Source organism: Oncorhynchus mykiss, chromosome 25 (genome assembly GCF_057628025.1).
Source record: "Oncorhynchus mykiss isolate SJ-2025 chromosome 25, ASM5762802v1, whole genome shotgun sequence".
Taxonomy (NCBI): domain Eukaryota; kingdom Metazoa; phylum Chordata; class Actinopteri; order Salmoniformes; family Salmonidae; genus Oncorhynchus; species Oncorhynchus mykiss.
The window spans coordinates 63,741,669-63,762,065 of NC_143046.1; the positions used below are offsets into that span (position 1 = coordinate 63,741,669).

The 20,397-nt window shown below is 44.2% G+C and overlaps 1 protein-coding gene across 1 annotated transcript in view; it reads right to left on the bottom strand.

Moving 5' to 3' along the window:
* Positions 1-246: 246 nt before the first annotated feature.
* Positions 247-20,397, bottom strand: part of LOC110505486 (RAC-alpha serine/threonine-protein kinase) — a 47,173-nt gene continuing 27,022 nt past the window's right edge. Inside the window, exons 3-14 of the mRNA XM_021584738.3 lie at positions 11,720-11,848; positions 10,384-10,495; positions 10,143-10,269; positions 9,524-9,655; positions 9,332-9,397; positions 8,831-8,899; positions 8,542-8,667; positions 7,628-7,756; positions 3,726-3,940; positions 3,554-3,641; positions 3,321-3,423; positions 247-2,194 (exon numbers count right to left, since the gene is read on the bottom strand). Of these exons, the coding sequence (XP_021440413.1) occupies positions 2,115-2,194; positions 3,321-3,423; positions 3,554-3,641; positions 3,726-3,940; positions 7,628-7,756; positions 8,542-8,667; positions 8,831-8,899; positions 9,332-9,397; positions 9,524-9,655; positions 10,143-10,269; positions 10,384-10,495; positions 11,720-11,848 (1,376 nt within the window). The 3' untranslated portion in view covers positions 247-2,114. The remainder of the gene's footprint in view (positions 2,195-3,320; positions 3,424-3,553; positions 3,642-3,725; positions 3,941-7,627; positions 7,757-8,541; positions 8,668-8,830; positions 8,900-9,331; positions 9,398-9,523; positions 9,656-10,142; positions 10,270-10,383; positions 10,496-11,719; positions 11,849-20,397) is intronic.

A 20,397-nucleotide genomic window follows, 5' to 3' on the forward strand; every position in this document is an offset into this window, starting at 1 on the left:
TGGGTCTGGCCCAAAGGAGCTTCTCCTCCAGCTCTAACCAGCTGCAGATCGAGCCAGACAGACATGGACCTAAGCAATCCTGTGGAGGTACATGGAGGTACAGAAACAGGGCCAAGTCCAACCACTCAGTACTTCACTCAGCACAAGCTTGACTTGCTAATGCTTTGGATCTATGACTGTGGGTTAAAGCATATTAGAGAATATAAATGTTCTGTAACGACTGAAAAAAAGACAAGTTGGCACAAATTTAGTTAAGACATTTTATATAAATTTGAAAGAAAAACTGTAAAAAGTGTACAAAGGTTATACTATTTGTTTACTAAAGCTGGTGTCCTCAGTTTCCGGAATGGGAAAGGGCAGGTACAAAAAAATAAAGGTATTAAAGGCATTTCCCCATTTTCAGGGGGTGACAGCAAAGGGTGCACAGGAGGGGGCACAGCGCACAAGAATAAGTAACAATCCAATCAAGGAATTGAGGTGAAAATAAAAATGCCTTTACATTCAATAACATTAACTTCATAGTTATCAGTCTTCTGGAAACACTGTGCAGTTTCCCCAAAAAGCATTTCCAAGATTCTCAGTTTATCTACAGCAATCTGTATAGGGGGGTTAATTACGCAAACAAGCCTTTAATAGTTCACACCTTTCAGAATTGACTATAAAGTGTAACAAGTACAAATAAGTGTACAAATACATGTTTTGGGGCAGGAAATTGCATATCATTGGCACAGTCACTCGTTTTCTATAAATAACTCAGAACCATGTACCCTGATCCCTACCTATAGAGATCAAAGCGGACTCAACTTGTTTTCCCCTGAACCACAGCCCAGCTTGTTTATGGAGTAAGTCCTAAAGGACTCTATGTTGTTACAGTGACCTCATTGAGGCTGTAGTGAATACACTGGGAGGAAAACACCCAATATACTGTGGAAGAGGAAAAAACCCAGAGACAGAAGATTCCCTGATTGGGCAGAAAGGATCGGTACCTGACTGGCCAGTTCAGAAAGAAACAGCCAAGAGTGTTTGAAACACAGCATTCAGACAGGAAGGCATCATGATCCAAGCACATAGTCCAGAGAGATTAGAGTAACTGTCTTTTCAAATGGGACAACAGCAAAAGGATATCCAATTGACCGTGTAGACACAGTTCTGAGATTCAGTGACGGCAAGCTTGAACACATTTACATTGTATGCCTGCTCCCACTATCAGTTCTTTAAGTGTCTGCCATTGTATTGCACAATTTGTCATTAGCCTGATAATGGAGCGGAGCGCTCTGACAGAGGTCAATAGACCATGTCATTCTCCCTTTGTTCTAGAATGTTTTTGGGGCTCTAACACACGGATAAGAATGTTCTTTAGAGGAATGGAAGTCCTATGAGAATCAACCATGTTCTACAACAGTTAGGTATGCAGAATTATACATTTTATTGATTAGGTACATTCAAATGGCAGAACAGGTTTCAAAGTGTTGGTCAAATAGTGATTAGTGTAATGTGAAAGTCCTGATAACAATATCTAAATATGATTAAACCTCCCACTACATGGAAAATTAAGTCATTGGTCATATTTTTGTTGTTGCTGTTGGTCCACAATATGTCTTTGCCTTAAACAAAGAACATCAAAAAGACATTTACATTTTACATGGCTAATTCCGATACAATCCTTATGGTCCCGTAAAATGTTCACTTTGTGAATAATGTGTGACAAATATAACAGGTGCTGACAGAAGCAAGGCAAATAGAAGTTTAGGAAAGTGTAGTCTGACCATTCTAAATTGATATACCACATTGCTGAATTGCCACCCTTTTCCTATAAAGTGTGGTTTTATGAACATCAAGCTTGTCTGACTCAACTCATCAAGACAAGCAACACTGTAGTGTTATCTCTCACCATTAGAAAAGTCTTAAGAAGCCACAGAAACAACCATTTTTTCATTTGTGTAGTATGAAGTATTTTCCCCTATAATTACCGAACTTGCAGATAGCAAATGTCTGTTCAACAATACTATATGCGACACTGGAAGTAAAAAAAAAAGGATGGGGCGAATGTAGTTGGATGTGCAGTCTGGTAGGGTGAGGGGAAATGTTGGGACCAGAGGAATGAGAGGGGGTGTTTAGGCTGTCCCACTCGCAGAGTAGGAGAACTGTGGGAAGTGGGGCCTCCGTTCGCTGTCAAACGACTCCATGCTGTCTTCTGGAATACATAAAAAATGGGAAGGAAAGAGCGGGATGGCACAGAGAGAATTCAATTAGTGTATAACTTTAATCTGATCATCACATTTGTTGAATTCAATTTGTTATTTTTCATCTCCGTGACGACAAAAGGCATTATGATTTAGTCCTAATACATAATGTACCTAGAACTAGCACAGGGTGCAGTTTGGCACACATTGCTAGTGCTCTAGCACCACCATTTTGAGGGACACAGTGAACTATGGAATAACAGATGTTACACGCGCTTTCCAGAAGAGGGCACAAATCCCCCAGAGGAATTGAATAAGCTCTATGTAATTTGACCTAGCATTAATTGCACTGGGATAGGGAACATGAACCTTCCCCATTCTCAGTTCAATACTCACCTTTGAGAGTGCAATCTATACCTCTAAATGATGTTCAAACTTTTATTTCTTTCTCTCGTGGGATTTAATTCCTTGACTACTACAGTACAGATAGATATACAGTATCATCTACATCAAGGGCTATTTGCACGTGGAACTCTTACGGAGTAGTGCACCTTTTAAAATGGTTGTTCAATTAATAGGTTGTAAATCTACTGGGAGTACCCAAAACTTACATGTCCTAAGCAGTCTGATAGTAAGCAAAGATAGGACTGCATTTAAAGTAGAAACAAGGGGCATTCTCTCATAAGCCTGACAACAAGAGAAAGAATATTACAGTCCTCAATCAACATTCTATCTAAAACTAAACCATGTAGATCAGCTTGGAGTTTTCGTTTGGGACACTGCAATTCTGTAAACCCCCCTCAAAATAAACAATTACCTTTGGAGCCATGATAAAAACATTTAAAGTTCAGTTTAAAATCAACATTTTCAGAAAATCTCTGAAGAGGGGGATAGAAACTCAGTAAGTGGTTGTCGTATTCTCAACGGTAATGACATTCAGAACCACGTGTGTCCCCAGTTTATTCTTACTGAGTCAGACTATGATCATCACAATTAAACAAAAGCATTCCGGTCCAGTGAGTCAGTGAAAAACATTAGTATGATGATTGTCTATTTGGGCTCGTAATTCTGTTCTCTGTGATGCGAGTCTGGTGTGTGTCTCCTGTAACGATACAGTGGCAGTGGGTGAAGTAGTACCTTGTCCGGGCGGTGTAATAGTGATGGTCTGTGCTGTGAACTCCTCGTCAAAATACCGCGTGTCTGTTTCTGAGGTAACCTGCGGCTTAAAAGGCGGGACCAGCTGTGAGAGAAGAGAGGACATCATGGAGCACATTGGCACATCTGTCCTGTCAGAGAGTGTAGACATTTGCAGGCCTGGTCAAATCTATTGGTTGTTCCCTGCAGTAATGGAAAGTGTTTCACCGATTTACCTTCTTCTCATAAACATCTTGCCATTCAATCCCAGCAAAGAATTTGTGCTGCATGATCTCTTTAGCATCATGCTGTCCACCACCTAACCTGGAAGACACAGGGGCCAAATGGACAGGAGTAACTACAGAGGCCTTTTTGGTTGGAATGAGAAGGGAGGAGAGGCCTACTTACCGCTGCTTGGGGTCCTTTTTGAGCAGGCCGGAGAGCAGGGACCTGCCCTCAGGGCCCAGGGTGCGTGGGAAACGGATGTCCTCCATGAGGATGAGCTCAAACAGCTTCTCGTGGTCCTGGTTGTAGAAGGGCAGCCTACCACACATCATCTCGTACATGACCACGCCCAGACCCCACCAGTCCACCGCCCGGCCATAGTCATTGTCCTCCAGAACCTAGACAACACAGGACAACCACAACTCAATAGAATACAGCTTTACTAATACCACTATGGACAATTACACAATCATACCTGGAAGCATACAGGACAGTACAAGGACAATACTAGGGCTAGCAGGAGTTCAAATGTACGGTCAGCCCTATGACGGCATCAAAAGAGACACATACTATACATTCTTGGTTTAGATCTCTGAAACCTATCTATTAGCTAAGTGGATGGACATTAGGTGAGTAGTGAGGTCAGCAGCTCTCCAGGCTGTATAAAGAACCCTAAGGCAAGTGCCCCCCCCCCCCCCAGCAAGCACTGACTCACATCTCACAATAGGAGCAGGGATAGAATTTCCCCAGGAGCCCTGCATATTTAATCACCAGAGGTCTGCAGTACACACCAACATCCCGAATGCACTGTATATCCAACCACACTACACCACAGCCCTTAGTTATTTAGATGGAGGCTCACACACCATGGAAGATGACATGTTCACACGTTCTAATCAAGCTTCAGCTCTGTGCTGACCAACTGGGGCAACCTGTTGAACGTCAGTACACTCTTCCATTTGTTACTATACAAGGCCTTCTGGGATGTGTCGTTGGGTCAACAGTACCGGAAGGATGTTGTAAGTGAAATCAAGTCACTGAGAACAGCTGTTCTTTAAAACATCAAAAGGTTATATGAGGTGAGATAGACCGGTCCAGGAATAGATTCATAGGTAAGGGGTCTAATATAATTAAATCTGGACATGAAGGTACACAGACCCAGAAAGAGGAGGCAGGCAGAACAGATGGACGGACGTGGCCGTAAATAGAACAAAACCGAAGTGTGTTTTGTGCGTGTGGGTGGGCGGCGTGTGTGTGAGGGGCACGCTGCTTGGCGCTGCGGTTAGGGGCGAGGAGGCCTCGGCGGGCAGGGGTAACCTGAAGCCGGCACGGTGCTAGGATTACTGGACCATCTCTATTTCCAGCGCTGCTGTCGTGCGATTCACACCGTGAGACAGCTGGGTCTGCAGCTGCCCCATATACAGTATGTAGGAGAGCGCCACAGCTGTGGAGCTGCCAGGACCACAGGAGCCAAGCTCATCCCTCACAAGTAACCAGGGCTGCCTGGACCGACTCTGTTACACTGGCCCCAAGGACAGCACAGTGCAGAGTGGAGGGAGGAGGGGAAGAGAAATATCCTCCACTTGATACTACTCTCCATCTTACTCTGGCCCTTTTTCTCCCTCTAAACACAAACACAGCTACCGTCCCTCTCTCAAACACATCACTGGCTCACATTATATGTGATTCCCTTCACTCTCCTTAACTTCCTTGTTCATAACTTCCCCAATTCAACTTCAGTCATTACTGTTCCAATGTTTCTATAAAACGACCCTATTTCACAGTGGCTTAAGTGAAACTGGTTCCATGGGTCTTCTCTAGAGGAAGGTTTACAGTGCTGGGCTCCTGGCCTGTGGAATATTCCCAGACGTTACAGGATTCCTATGCAGCACACACAACAAGGTCATTGTTTACTGCAGAACAACCTGTAACACTGCCTGGCCCTGGCTCCATAGAGACGCTCTGCGGCGACCCTGTCTCCACGGAAACGCCCCCTGATGTCTCCGCTGCTGGAGTCTAGCAGAGCTGGGGCTGTTATAGGGTAGAATGTTACTGTGTACAGAATGGCAGATGAAGAGCTGGGGCTGTTATAGGGTAGAATGTTACTGTGTACAGAATGGCAGATGAAGAGCTGGGGCTGTTATAGGGTAGAATGTTACTGTGTACAGAATGGCAGATGAAGAGCTGGGGCTGTTATAGGGTAGAATGTTACTGTGTACAGAATGGCAGATGAAGAGCTGGGGCTGTTATAGGGTAGAATGTTACTGTGTACAGAATGGCAGATGAAGAGCTGGGGCTGTTATAGGGTAGAATGTTACTGTGTACAGAATGGCAGATGAAGAGCTGGGGCTGTTATAGGGTAGAATGTTACTGTGTACAGAATGGCAGATGAAGAGCTGGGGCTGTTATAGGGTAGAATGTTACTGTGTACAGAATGGCAGATGAAGAGCTGGGGCTGTTATAGGGTAGAATGTTACTGTGTACAGAATGGCAGATGAAGAGCTGGGGCTGTTATAGGGTAGAATGTTACTGTGTACAGAATGGCAGATGAAGAGCTGGGGCTGTTATAGGGTAGAATGTTACTGTGTACAGAATGGCAGATGAAGAGCTGGGGCTGTTATAGGGTAGAATGTCACTGTGTATATAATGGCAGAGGAAGAGCTGGGGGTGAATATAGGGGGGGTTCAGTTAATGGAGGTTGTCTTTCATTTCTAACATACAAAAACATAAAACATGAAATTATATAAACATATTATGTTCATCCCTTTTACTTATCATGTGCCTTTTCTGGCCCTAGTGTGAGTGGGGGACATTATGATGACATAGTAATTCATGCGCTGGTTGGTTTTTGTGATGATAGCTACTGTAGACTTTGCCCTAGATCAGGATGGTCCTCGAAGAGAGATGAAGATGTCAGATGAAAGCGCCATGGGAGAATGTTACTGGGGAGAAGTGAAGTAAGGACAACGTGCGTGGCCCTGGCTTTTCCCAGGTCAGGATAGGCATCCTGAACAGGGGTGTTCAGACTGTTGGGGCTTTTTAAAGCAAGCCTTAAGACTTATCTTTATTGGCTGGCCTACCCTTCATCCTATATTTTGATTGTTGCTTTTATGATATGGTTTTATATATATATAAATTTAATGAAAAACATTAATTGTTATTATTATTATTATCATCATCCCGGGCAGCAGTGGGCTAGAAGCAGCAGCAGTGGGCTAGAAGCAGCAGCAGTGGGCTAGAAGCAGCAGCAGTGGGCTAGAAGCAGCAGCAGTGGGCTAGAAGCAGCAGCAGTGGGCTAGAAGCAGCAGCAGCCGGCTAGAAGCAGCAGCAGCCAATGGGGACTTTTCTCCAGGGGTGGAAGCTCACGTTTCTGAGGCACTGCCAACCACCCCCCCCCCACAGCAAATTCCAAATGGCGGCTAAAAACAACAAGCCGGCAACTGTGTCAACATGGTCACCCTTCTCCCGGAGAAAAAAATCCTACGGCAAGAGGGCTATCACACACACAATGCCCTATCGTGTTACATACACACCACTCAAACACACGTCACACCTGCACGCAATGGGGAGCAGCCACACCCCAGTACACATATCCTCTTAACCAACAAATATGGGCACACCCTGCCCTGCCCTTGTCACACTGCAGACTCATTAGCTCCATGTCTTATACTGAAGATTAGACAGGCATTTAGGAACAGCTGTCCCAAAGCCACTCTTCCACATAGCTTGTATGCCTTAACAATATGCCCGACAACATACATTTATGATGTTGTGTGTAGTGGGATATATTCTCTGCGCCACAGTTCCTCTATTCAAACAGTATTTAGTATGTTAATCCTTTCAGGTACTTACCAATTATGTGACTTTATTCTGTTCAGTTGATTTAAACTCAAATTTGATACAGTGTACTAACAAGAACATGTCGAAAGTGTGTGAACCGTCAGGTCTTTTCACAACGTCAAATTCTAAACATCTGAAGAGGAAGAAGGCCACATGGGTTGTGCTCCAAAGGCTACATCTTTATTGACTCAAAATGATAAGATTTAATGACCCCCATATTGGTGATTACAGTGAGAATACACTACCTCTGGGGCCAGGTACTCTGGCGTCCCACAGAAGGTCTTCATGGTGGCCCCGTCTGTGATCCCCTCCTTACACAGTCCAAAGTCAGTGATTTGTATGTGTCCGTCTTTGTCCAGCATGAGATTTTCCAGCTGAGGGGAGGAGACAGAATGAGACAGGAAGTATCCGCATCAGCAGGGAGAGTGCCTGTGTGATTGAGGCCCAGCTGATTTGGCTTCAGCTCAGAGGAATGAGTTAGCGATGCATTGCCTTTTAATATCAGTGTCCTCTCATTAAACGTCACCTGGCATCTGTAGCTCACACGTGACCAGCAGCACCAGGCCAGAGTCAGCACATCCTCCAATACTGCTACCCTGGCATTTTCAGGAGAACCTTAGCAGGTTGGAAGCCTGCCTCATAAACCCATGGGAAGATCACATGGAGGGGGGAACGAGGAGGGAGGGGGGCTATGCTGACCTGGCTGGTATAGTTTCATCAGCTGGAAGAAACAGGGCTACAGATGCCTCCCTCCCCTCCCTCCTAAAAAACAGTCATATACTACCTCTGCTCTTACGCTATGAATACAGTTCACTGAGTTTTTGTACCGGCCTCTTGCTTCTGGTAGGAACAAATTGCAGCTTTACGGAATAAGTTTGATGCTGGGGGTAAAAGATGTCTCAATACTCTTACACACTTTCCAAAATACAAAATGTCTAATTGTTTCCCATTTACATTAATGGTGAAAATAAAATTAAAATAAACGAGTGGAACAGCTGTCCAGTTGGATATGTGGGTTATTATATTCCTCCTGCCATAAGAGGAGGTCTGGGCCTAAGTTTCCAGCTGCAGTGAGGCCTGAATCAGGGGGAGGCAGATCGATGCGCCCCTGGCGGATGCTATTTATATCCCGGTCGGGGACTGTGTTCCAACACCTTACCTTCAGGTCTCTGTAGACCACGTTCCTCTCAGCATGCAGGTAGTCCAGTGCTGACACTATCTCCGCCCCATAGAACCGAGCCCGCTCCTCAGAAAACACCCGGTCCCGGGACAGGTGGAAGAACAGCTAGATGAGGGAGGAAGCGAGGGAAGGAAGGAGGGAGGGAGGGAGAGGAGACAGAGGGAACAGGGTGAGCGTACACAGAAGGAGGGGTGGGAGGCGTTATTGGCTACTACTAGCTAAATTGGATCTTGTGTGTCAGGTGTTATTGACAGTTTAAAAAGCTCACCTCTCCACCGTTCGCATACTCCATGACGAAACACAACCGGTCATGGGTCTGGAAGGAGTATTTCAGGCCCTGGAGATATACACTAATAACTTTAACTGCAATCAATGAAAAAATAAGCTTGCAAGTTCTCCAAAAGAAACCCAAGTCTTTGTTGATGTGATATCTGCCTTTGGGATATTACTGTTGTGTGCCAACTGCCCATTCACCACAGTGGGATGAACACAAGCTGCATGTGTTACCACTTAACGTGGAAGCGTTTGGCATTGTGAGCCATCACAGACTTTGAGAAAGGTGGTTAACTGACAATGAAAGGTCTGGTGTCCTCAATAGAGGCCAAGTCTATTGCTGTGTTTGTAAACATTGCTCAACCTCTCCCAGCACAGATTCAGCATCTCCCCCTGCATGGAAGCTCCCAGGCTGAAGTGGAGTGGCTCCTCAGAGTCTTTGTGGCCAGAGGAGAGTTTGGGTTAAGTGTATGGAATGGATGGAGGGGTCTCTCACCGTCAAGAACGGATGCTTGGAATTCTGGAGCACTCGGTTTTCTGTGAGTGTGTGTGCCACTTCATCCTGAAAGAGATCACAAAGAGTGTTTGTGCAACTCCCACAATGGATGCCGTTTAGGTATCCATGATCGCCCCCATGCTCTCTCTCTCGCACACATGCTTCCTGTAACGGTCAGTGGCCTGTACTCACTTTCGCTACGATTACTTCCTTCTTCAGGATTTTCATGGCATAGTAGCGTCCTGTGGCCTTCTCCTTCACTAGGATCACTTTGCCAAAAGTGCCTTTTCCTAGGAGTTTGAGGTATTCAAAGTCGTGCATAGTCTATGAGCGAGGGGAGAAAAAGAGCCACCGGGTTACAAAACAGCAGCTATAACAAACTAGTCAAAACATATAATCCCACTGACAACACGGAAGCATTACAGGTGCTAGATCATCCACTCCGCAATTTCCACTCTTCTAAAGGTGGGACTATATGCTGCAGTGGCTAATTTAACCTCTGACCCCCAGGGCTGGTGAGAATGTTGAAAACGGTTGTGTGTGGGACATCCAATCCGGTGCCCTTAGACATTGGTTTCATGAGTTAACAGCACATGTGTGGTGATGAAACAGAGTGGACATGCTATGTGGAGCTAAGCCTCCCAGGGCTGATGTCAGAAAAGTGTCAGGGAGCCGGGTGAGCTGGGGTGAGGCAGGAAGGGCCGTGAGGAGCGGGGTGAGGCAGGAAGGGCCGTGAGGAGCGGGGTGAGGCAGGAAGGGCCGTGAGGAACGGGGTGAGGCAGGAAGGGCCGTGAGGAGGGCAGGGACGCACCACTTTGAGTCTGGGTTTGGTCAGGTACATTTCCATGTCCATTGGGTCTGGGGAGGAGTCCATCATCTCCTCCTCCTCTTTCTGTAGACTGTCTGCTACGGCCTCAATGGCCTTCGTCCATTCTTCCCTGAGAGAATGAGAAAGGCGACGAGTTAGAGAGGAAAAGAGGGAGAGAGAGTGGAAGGGAAATTACAACACCTCATTTAACATGAGGTAATGCAGCCCAATCATGTAAGCTTGCCTCTCCTCGGGGGTCTCCACGTGGAAGGTGCGCTCGATAACAGTGGTCCACTGCAGGCAGCGGATGATGAATGTGTTGGGCTTGGGCCTCTCCGTCTTCATCAGCTGGCACTCTGGCCACATCCAGGAGGAGAGAGAGACCCGCAGTTACAGCCATTTATCTTTATCACCACCCTAACAGACACTGCAGGGACTGCCACCATACACAGGGAACTGAACAGGTGCACTATGGGTGAAGGGGGAAGCCCTGATCACAGATCTCTTCATACTGAATATTTGAACCTCAAGATTTGGTCATTACATGGGACTGTGACATGGATAATGTGAAATAAGCAGACGTTTTAATCAATTCCAGAAAATGTCAAAGATATAATATGGGCCACAGACAACATTCACTTCAAAATAATTTGCTTGAATCAAAGTTAGAATTCTAAGAGAGCAGCCAGTTTCCCAGTGCAGCTCTTTCACATAGTCAACATACTGCGTGTGCCAAAAGGAGACATGGAGGAGTTTGTCAGGATGTCTGTTAGATGGAGGATATGGGGCTGGGCCACCACTGAGCTCCAGCAGGGCCCTGTCAGTGTGGCTGTGTAGCCCAGACCCACCACCCCCCATCAGCAGCACCACACGGCCCCTCTGTGGGTCTACTGCAGGTCTGCTCAGTGACTCTCCCTCCCCGTACTGCTGATTGAGACAGTGCTACAGAGCAGCGCACAGATAAATAATTGAAATCAGCCGGTTAATAACTACTATAACTCAAGAGTGTCAGGAGGAAACGTTTTGTTTAACAAACAGTATGATGTCTAATTACTCTGTTCAATCATCTGCAGAGCCTGTCCCACTAACTTTCTGCCATCTAGGGTTGCTCTGCTCTACAGAGTCACAGCAGAGCAGTGACAGGGAGAGCAGGGAGAATACACCAGGCTGTTTCTTTCAACTGTACCAATTAAGGTAAGACATTGGCATAGGAGCTACTGAACAGAATATAAAATTTTTTCTATGGGTGATTATGCAATATACACTGAGTACACCAAACATTAGGAACATATTTTGTCTTGCCCATTCACCCTCTGAATGGCACACATACACAATCCATGTCTCAATTGTCTCAAGGCTTAAAAATCCTTCTTTAACCTGTCTCCTCATCTACAATGATTGAAGTGGATTTAACAAGTGACATCAATAAGAAATCATAGCTTTCACCTGGTCAGTAGTCTACAGTACGTCATGGAAAGAACAGGTGTTCTTAATGTTTTGTATACTCAGTGTAAAGCGCTATATGAACTGAAAATGGGTGAGGTAATGTAGATAGTAGTCTTGAAAGCGTAGATACTCACGTGCTACTGAGAAGTTATTTAAAGGGGTTTCAAGTGCCTCAACATGTTGTGGTCGTTCCTTGTAGCCTATGAATGTACCATCAGTCTTGAGTAGAAAATACCTGGGCCTCCAGGTCTTAATGTACTCTCCTGCAAAGAGAGATGGACAAAATGGATACGCTTAATTGGTGTCTATAATACAATGTGCTGGTTTCACAAGATTCCATTTTTTTAGGATCCCATTAGCTGACGCCATGACGACAGCTATATTCTTCATGTTGATTGGTCTATGACAATTTAGCTGGGCGGTTTGATTTATGATGCACAAAGTTATTCTTTTCAAGGCGCCACCCTTATTTCAGCGGTGTGACCCATTTCCTGTGATCTAATTACCATGCCGTTCACTAAAATTACCATCTTTTCACCCATTTTCCGCTATAGTAGGACAAAGCCAGGACAAATGGCTGTTTTAGCCAGAGTCAGGACCCTTGCATCTGCCTCTTGTGTCCCATACAGAGCTCCCAAAGGGATCCATCCCTTCCCCATCCACTTCAATACAACACACCCACAGACTATTCTCTCAAAGGCAACAAAACTCCATTTATTCTGTGGATGGTTCAGGAAACGTTGTGCCAGATGTTCCCAAAATCGGAGGGAAAAAAAAGCTTACGCACCATAAAAAAGGCAGTGGCTCACATCGGAGAGGGGCTTGAATATTTATATAGGAAAAGTGTAATTTATTTTTAATTATGGGAGCCGGGTATTAACCCCATGCAGTGCCTGAGCAAGCTGTCCTTAATTGCCCCATTTCCTCTGATACAGAAGTCTGGGGGAAGTGGAGATCAGTCAATGCCGGCGTCGTGCTCCTCTTCTCCCCGAGCCTTGCCTGGCACAGTTAGGCCACAGGCTCCAGTCTGAGGAAACTGATCCCAGACCTGTCTGTGACGAGGCAGACAGACCGGGAATCCGTCTAACACAGTACCTAAATGACCTCTAGTCCACTCATCACAACTCATATAAACTCCTCTTAGTGAGAAGAGGCCATGTCTATCCACATCACTAAGTGGATAGTACGCCATATTCTAAAAGTCTCACCTCAAAGTGATGGTTAAACTGTCCGACTAGCAGAATGCCACCTGAGGGGATGGCTCTGATTCACTCAAACACCAACCATTACAGCAGTAACACACACACACACACAGAGTGTAAAACACCTGCTTTACTGCAACCTGTGAGGTGGCGGCACAATTCACAGCACTAGAGAAAACATCTGCCTCAGAGCACTGTATACTTTAAATTTCAATCTGCAGCAGATGTCCAATATGTTATTACGTCTGTTGCCATTTTTCATCATGGCAAGGGGAGGAGATTTTTCCATCTCCAACCTGCTGGCTAAGTGTTTTTACACCAAACGCAGCTCATTTAGAAATTAGTTAGACTTTGTCTGCCTTCAGATTGCAATGCTTACTGCTTGCATACAGAGCTGAGCTCACTACATCCTCGTTGAAAAACACACAGTGTGATAGAGTAAAAGCTCTGTGGATTTCCCCATGCCTGTCCAATATGCTGCAATTACAGTGATGAGTCATTTGTCTATTTTACACTACATGGCTCATGAATCAACATTCACAACACTAATCCACACACACCGGTCCCCAGAGAATCCACATCGTCAATGTGATTTACAACTATGGGTCAATGGCAGCTTCACACGACTGACTGAATTCCTGGTTACATCAGCACAGTGGTGGGCATTGGTGAGGAGAAACAGAGATACTCTTATAAGGAGCAGGATCATGGGTGAGAAGCCAACAGTTTACAACACCTGGACCCACACAGCCTCCATATCCAAGACCCCTTTCCAGACTCATGACAAACCTGAGGGACATTGTGTCCAGAAAAACACCCTCTCAGACCTGGTCTCAGCCCAGCCTTAAACTAAGGCCTAACTTCTGCCCCAGCTGGTTTGTCAGTCTGTGGTGAGGTCTTGGTTGACCCATATCCCCAAGCACACCCCAGGCCAGGCTCAGAGCCCCTGGCAGGACAGGCTGGGGACAGTATGTGCACAATGCAGAGGCAGCATAATGAGCCCCTACCTCCATGCCTGCATCACCCCAGCACATTGACAGAGGAAGGGTTAGCCTGACAGACTGGCAGGGCTCCGCTCAACTCTTTCAGGAAGAATACAGAGAGAGATTCAGGAAGTAGGCTAAGTCTACTGTTTGGGGTTTTCAACAATGACGCTAACTGGCTGAGTGATTACCTTAATTGTGTCGAGGCCACAAACTGGCATCTAGACCATGGTCCCAACACAGAGAAGAAGAGACAGATGTTTGTTTATGTGCACGAAAGTACACTCTACAATGTATATGTCTATGTTTGAATGTACAGTATATCTGACAACCGCTATTTTTGCCCTCCCCAAGCACAGAGGGCCTGCATGGGGTCTGGATTTGGCCTGCCAGCCCCTCTGACACACGATGCCCACCCAGGCTGGCACGAGTTGGTGTCCACCATGCCTTGTGTCTGGAAAACACCACAGAGACATTCCTCCACGCAAAGCTTGGCTCTGTCACATGGCTCTCAACGAGGTGACGATGAATACACACTGTACCCTGTCATAGTGTCACTACATAACAACAAAGACAAGGTGATGATGAATACACACTGTACCCTGTCACAGTGGCACTACATAAACAACAAAGCCAAGGTGACAGGCACTTCATGGTCATCCTTCACTGTAATACAAATGGCATCTCAGGAGACACTAGCATGAAAAGACCAGAGAGTAGTGAGTTCAGTGAACGAGGTCATCATGGTGGAATGTGACACCTCTCCACCTAACCCCACCCTGAGACTCCACAGCAGGCTCGAAACACAGCAGGCTCGGACCACAGCAGGCTCGGTCCACAGCAGGCTCGGTCCACAGCAGGACTGACATTGGTGCAATTGGCAGAACAAAATTGTTTGTGTGCTTCTTATGCTCTTCCAAATAAAACAGTGGTGAAAACAATGGCTGTGAATGTTTAAAAGCCCTTCGATAACATGCATACTGCCAGTGTCTCCTATGAGACAGGTTATAAAATGAGAAGATGGTCTCTGGTCTGGCTGGAGCGAGGACATCCTGACCAACCATAAGTGTCCACATCCTGACTGGGGCCTGTGGAGTCATGTGACGGTAGAAATGCCCACATCCGTCGGTCTGTGTGCCCATTTCTGTTACCTGCCGTCTGTGCCACCCCCCCCCCCCGTAGAAAACAGCCATGACTCTGCTGTGTTTTCTATTTACATGCACTTCCCCTTTCCATTGTCACTTCTACTTTTTACAATGACCTTTTTCTAAGACTAAAAACCCAGCCCACTACTACACTGTACTGTGCTAATGTTATGTTGATGACATCCTACAGTGCTATCCCCACAACTTGGGACTGCAGGCTTATGGGATATAAGGCTATGGATATGCAGACAACAGCAGCAGCCCACTGGTTGGCAATGAAATTACATTGAACCAATGTGGACTAGATGTTGATTTGATGTCTTTGCACAGTGAGAGGGGATGCCAAGACTCATTCATAGACAAATGAAATTACTCACTAAGTATGTGTGTTTGACACACTATATTTTGATAGATTGGACATGTTGCAGGATTGAGAGTAAGAGAGGAGACAACATGCTGACTAAGAAAAGGGACTCTGGGATAAAAGGAGTCCTCTGCTATCAACTCTATCTTCAAAGTCTTTCAGCTGCAGTAAACTGGCCTATTTCATCTCACTAGAACGTTTTGATTGTAGAAAACAGGAAACAACTGGACAGACAGCCTGACAACATAGCAGATAAGATCAAGAACTGAACAATCTTTGAGATGGGTAACTTTGACTACAGACTCATCCCGGAAACATATGCACAACAACAACCACAAACAGGATCCATTTCCACTGTTGGAGCCTGCTCTACATTTGTTCCAGAGACGTCAGATAAAGTTATAGGAGCAAAGGATGTAGACGAGAGTACAAACTGTAAATGAATGAGATGAGGGAGGAGAGAACCTGAAGGTAGCGAGAGAGATTACTACATATGTTCACTACACACGTGTCTGAGAGCGTGAGTGAAGTCTATACGCGCATGTTTGTGTGTGTGTGTGTGTGTGTTTTCGGGGGGGTGGCATGCGAGGAGCTGTCGGGGGCTGATAGAGTGTCTTTACATGACAAACAGCTGCTGAGGTCTGGGATGCACGCTTGGCAAAGTGGAAAATAATGAACAGTGAGAATCTGCCAAACACAAGAGAATTCATCTTTATTTGCCAACTGCTACATGGCTTGTGTGTGGACAGCCACAATGTTCCAGTGCCACGCCCTCCACACACACACACAATGACTTACAGCTGCATAGACGGCCAATTGTCCAAATACTGTATATGGTCAGTTCCATGTTAAGCCCCATGAGCACCAACATGTGAAGCGCATAGGAGCACATCACATTTGGTGTCATATGAAAGCTAAGAGTATGAGAAATGAAGGCGTTTATAAATTTTTCCACCACCAAAAAGTTGTAATAAGCAAAAGCTTTTGATTTCTGGTTAAACAGATGGAAAAAGGGGTCTTAGAAAACATCTAGCAGAAAAAGTCTAAATAAGGTATTAGAAATACAATAACGTTGAGGTGAAGACCCCTGACAACTAATATCAACATTTAACTTGCAGAAGTGTTTCGCCTTCTGTAAGTTAAAATAAATATTGCCTAGTGTTGTCATTCTGTTACCAAAAAAAAAGCACATTTGTAAAGCCAGTCTTTGCAAATTATCACTGTATGTCTAATAAATAACTCTGTGTGTGTGTGTGTGTGTGTGTTCATTTAATGAACATAAATGCTAAATATATTTGGGAGGTATTTCCCTGAGTCTCCTTAAGCCCTTTAAATGCTCAGTCTAATCATTTGGGCATTAGGAAACACATTTGAAGATATTTACATACACAGCCTGGATGCTCTCTAGAGCCCACACACTTATCCAGATGAGCTTTCATTGGTATATTATAAATCAGATCATTGTGAGGTCATGATGTGGGCCAAAAGTTCCATCCCACCTGAACACGAAAAGGGCAATATCATAATTTTCAAAATGTCAGTCGCATTTCAACCACATAGCATGGAAATATCATTCAAAAATGTATAAAATCCAAAACATTTAACTGCACTTTTGGTATTTTATTAGGATCCCCATTAGCTGTTGTGAAAGCAGCAGCTACTCTTCCTGGGGTCCACACAAAACATGATATAATACAGAACATTAATAAACAAGAACAGCTCAAGGACAGAACTACATCAACATATCAATACATACACACTAGAGGTCGACCGATTAATATTAGGGCCGATTTCAAGTTTTTGGTGCGCCGATTTCCGATTATTTTTAAAAAATTTAAAAATGTATTTATACCTTTTATTTAACTAGGCAAGTCAGTTAAGAACACATTCTTATTTTCAATGACGGCCTAGGAACTGTGGGTTAACTGCCTTGTTCAGGGGCAGAACCACAGATTTTCACCTTGCAACCGCACAGTTAACTAGTCCAACGCTCTAACCATTGCACTCCACGAGTAGCCTGCCTGTTACGCGAATGCAGTAAAGGTAAATTGCTAGCTAGCATTAAACTTATCTTATAAAAATAATCACTACTAATCCAGTTTAGCAGGCAATATTAACCAGGTGAAATTGTGTCATTTCTCTTGCGTTCATTGCACACAGAGTCAGGGTATATGCAACAGTTTGGGCTGCCTGGCTCATTGTGAATTAATTTGCCAGAATTGTACTTATTTTTTTTATTTTATCTTTATTTAACTAGGCAAGTCAGTTAAGAACAAGTCAGATTCAAGTCAGTTAAGAACAAACTGCCTGTTCAGCTCGGGGGTTTGAACTTGCAACCTTCCGGTTACTAGTCCAACGCTCTAACCACTAGGCTACCCTGTCGCCCCGCAATTATGACATACATTGAAGGTTGTGCAATGTAACAAGAATATTTTGACTTAGGGATGCCACCCATTAGATAAAATACCGAACGGTTCCGTATTTCACTGAAATAATAAACGTTTTGTTTTCGAAATGATAGTTTCCGGATTCAATCATATTTATGACCAAAGGCTCGTAGTTCTGTGTGTTATTATGTTATAATTAAGTCTGATTTGATAGAGCAGTCTGACTGAGCAGCAGCAGGCCCGTAATCATTCAAAACAGCACTTTTGTGCGTTTTGCCAGCAGCTCTTCGCAAGCACAGCGCTGTTTATGACTTCAAGCCTAATGGCTGGTGTAACCAATGTGAAATGGCTAGCTAGTTAGCTGGGTGTGCGCTAATACTGTTTCAAACGTCACTCGCTTTTAGATTTGGAGTAGTTATTCCCCTTGCGCTGCAAGGGCCGCGGCTTTTGTGGAGCGATGGGTAACGATGCTTCGAGTGTGGCTGTTGTCGATGTGTTCCTGGTTCGAGCCCAGGTAGGGGCGAGGAGGGGGACGGAAGCTATACTGTTACACTGGCAATTCTATAGTGCCTATAAGAGCATCCAATAGTCAAAGGTATATGAAATACAAATGGTATAGAGAGAAATAGTCCTATAAATACTATATTACCTAGAACCTAAAACCTCTTACCATGGAATATTGAAGTCTCATGTTAAAAGGAACCACCAACTTTCATATGTTCTGAGCAAGGAACTTAAATGTTAGCTTTTTTACATGACACATATTTTACATGGCACATTTTACTTTCTTCTCCAACACTTTGTTTTTGCATTATTTAAACCAAATTGAACATGTTTCATTATTTGTTTGAGGCTAAATTGATTTTATTGATGTTTTATATTAAGTTAAAATAAGTGTTAATTCAGTATTGTTGTAATTGTCATTACAAATTTTAATTACAAATAGTCTGATTAATCTGTATTGGCTTTTTTGGTCCTCCAATAATCGGTATCGGCGTTGAAAAATCATAATCGGTCGACCTCAAATACACACAAAATATCTAGTTCAAATAGAGGAGCGGCGATGTACCGTGAGGTGTTGCACTGCCTCTAAGATATTTTCGAATTTCTTCCCTCATGAGGGAGGATAATCAAAGAACAAACAAGGTAGACCTACCAATTTTTTTTTTTACTGATAACAATTTGGTTCATAATTTATTATGTGATTAAAATCGGTAACAGAATGACCAAAGAATCAGTAACATAATGACTGCAACTGAATTGGCTACAATGAGAAATAGTAGTCACAAACTAAAGTTTACCTGCTACTGTCCTCTCTTCCATTGGCATACTGTTATGTTCAGCCTATACCGGTTCTCTTTCGGTTACTTGGTGGTCAAAGCAAGAGTGTGAAAACAGTCTGGACAACTCCTCTCTCTCATTAATGTCACATCTCCCAACTCCTACTACAAAATGTGTAAAGTCTGAATACTTTCCGAATGCACCATGCAGTACTTTTTTTGTACTGAATTATACTCTACTGAACTCTACTGAATACTACTGTATTGTACTTTACTATGACACCCAAACCTGTGAAACAGATATCTATGACTGGTACAGATGTGGTCTGTTCCAGACCAATCAAAATTGGTCTTGTTTGTAGATAGAACTCATAAAATGCAAAGGAGGATATTGCATATTTCTACCTTTGTGTACCTATTCAGGACACATGACATTCATAATTATGCATTTCTCTATAGTACAGATCAGACACCAAAGATGTCATTCTGTTACCATCATTCTGTTACTGGGTGTAAATACGCTTTACTTACAGTGCCTTGCGAAAGTATTCGGCCCCCTTGAACATTGCGACCTTTTGCCACATTTCAGGCTTCAAACAAAGATATAAAACTGTATTTTTTTGTGAAGAATCAACAACAAGTGGGACACAATCATGAAGTGGAACGACATTTATTGGATATTTCAAACTTTTTTAACAAATCAAAAACTGAAAAATTGGGCGTGCAAAATTATTCAGCCCCTTTACTTTCAGTGCAGCAAACTCTCTCCAGAAGTTCAGCGACGATCTCTGAATGATCCAATGTTGACCTAAATGACTAATGATGATAAATACAATCCACCTGTGTGTAATCAAGTCTCCGTATAAATGCACCTGCACTGTGATAGTCTCAGAGGTCCATTAAAAGCGCAGAGAGCATCATGAAGAACAAGGAACACACCAGGCAGGTCCGAGATACTGTTGTGAAGAAGTTTTGGATACAAAAAGATGTCCCAAGCTTTAAACATCCCAAGGAGCACTGTGCAAACGATGATATTGAAATGGAAGGAGTGTCAGACCACTGCAAATCTACCAAGACCTGGCCGTCCCTCTAAACTTTCAGCTCATACAAGGAGAAGACTGACCAGAGATGCAGCCAAGAGGCCCATGATCACTCTGGATGAACTGCAGAGATCTACAGCTGAGGTGGGAGACTCTGTCCATAGGACAACAATCAGTCGTATATTGCACAAATCTGGCCTTTATGGAAGAGTGGCAAGAAGAAAGCCATTTCTTAAAGATATCCATAAAAAGTGTTGTTTAAAGTTTGCCACAAGACACATGGGAGACACACCAAACATGTGGAAGAAGGTGCTCTGGTCAGATGAAACCAAAATTGAACTTTTTGGCAACAATGCAAAACGTTATGTTTGGCGTAAAAGCAACACAGCTGAACACACCATCCCCACTGTC